Source organism: Dipodomys ordii, unplaced genomic scaffold (assembly GCF_000151885.1).
Source record: "Dipodomys ordii isolate 6190 unplaced genomic scaffold, Dord_2.0 Scaffold138, whole genome shotgun sequence".
Classification (NCBI taxonomy): domain Eukaryota; kingdom Metazoa; phylum Chordata; class Mammalia; order Rodentia; family Heteromyidae; genus Dipodomys; species Dipodomys ordii.
The window spans coordinates 1018108-1018927 of record NW_012267354.1 but is presented as its reverse complement, the minus strand read 5'-3'; the positions used below and the strand labels follow the sequence as shown (position 1 = coordinate 1018927).

The window sequence follows — 820 nt, the reverse complement described above, 5'->3', positions numbered from 1 at the left end:
CAGCAGTGCTATGCACTAGATGTGCATGTGAAAAATAAACTATACAACTAGTGGGTGAGGCCAGAAGGGAAAAACTGGGAAAGCAAGAGAAGGGCTGACATTGTTCAAAAAGAAATGTTCTCTTCACCTGACTTCTGAAACTGTAACCGCTGTGTGCTCACCTTTAACATAACAATAATACCTTGAATTGTTTATTATTCTAATAAGTAATTTCGTGGTAACAGAAACAATTGTTTATTAGTCTTGTGTGGTTTTGTTTGTTGGTGCTAGTTTCAGGCCCTGGGTGTTATCTCTTAGCTATTTTGCTGAAGGCTACCACTCTGCCAATTGAGACACAGATGCACTTTTGACTATTTTGCTGATTAATTTGCAGTCTAGAATATCATGGTTTTCCTATTCTGATTGGCTCTGAACTTTGTAATGGCACCAACGTGGAGAAAATCCACTTGGCTTTTTCACTCACAGCTGGCACTCTACCACTTGAGCCATACATCCAGTGCCACGTTTTTGCTGGTTAATTGTAGGTAAGAGTCTCAGATTTGTCTGCCAGGGCTGGCTTCAAATCTTCATCCTCAGACTTCAGTCTGATTATAGGTGTGAGCCCACAGTATCTAGTTGGTATTGTGATATTTTGAGGTGTCCCACCCTAAAATCTGAAGAGCTTACTTGCAAAGAGAAACTCTTCTTCATAAGGAAAAAAGTAGAACTGAAAACGTGTAAGTTCTGTAATAGACAGGATGTTGACATTCCTCAGCTCACACTGCCTCATCATCGCCAGGGCTGGGTTCTAGGAGGCTGCTTATACACCAAACTGTTCCTG

At 41.1% G+C, this 820-nt stretch overlaps 1 protein-coding gene across 1 annotated transcript in view; it reads right to left on the bottom strand.

Annotated features, from left to right (window-relative positions):
- Positions 1-769, bottom strand: part of LOC105996874 (patr class I histocompatibility antigen, A-2 alpha chain-like) — a gene marked incomplete at its 3' end in the record, with an annotated part of 7809 nt that extends 7040 nt beyond the window's left edge. Inside the window, exons 1-2 of the mRNA XM_013031114.1 lie at positions 667-769; positions 317-320 (exon numbers count right to left, since the gene is read on the bottom strand). Coding sequence (XP_012886568.1) covers positions 317-320; positions 667-769 — 107 coding nt within the window. The remainder of the gene's footprint in view (positions 1-316; positions 321-666) is intronic.
- Positions 770-820: the final 51 nt, after the last annotated feature.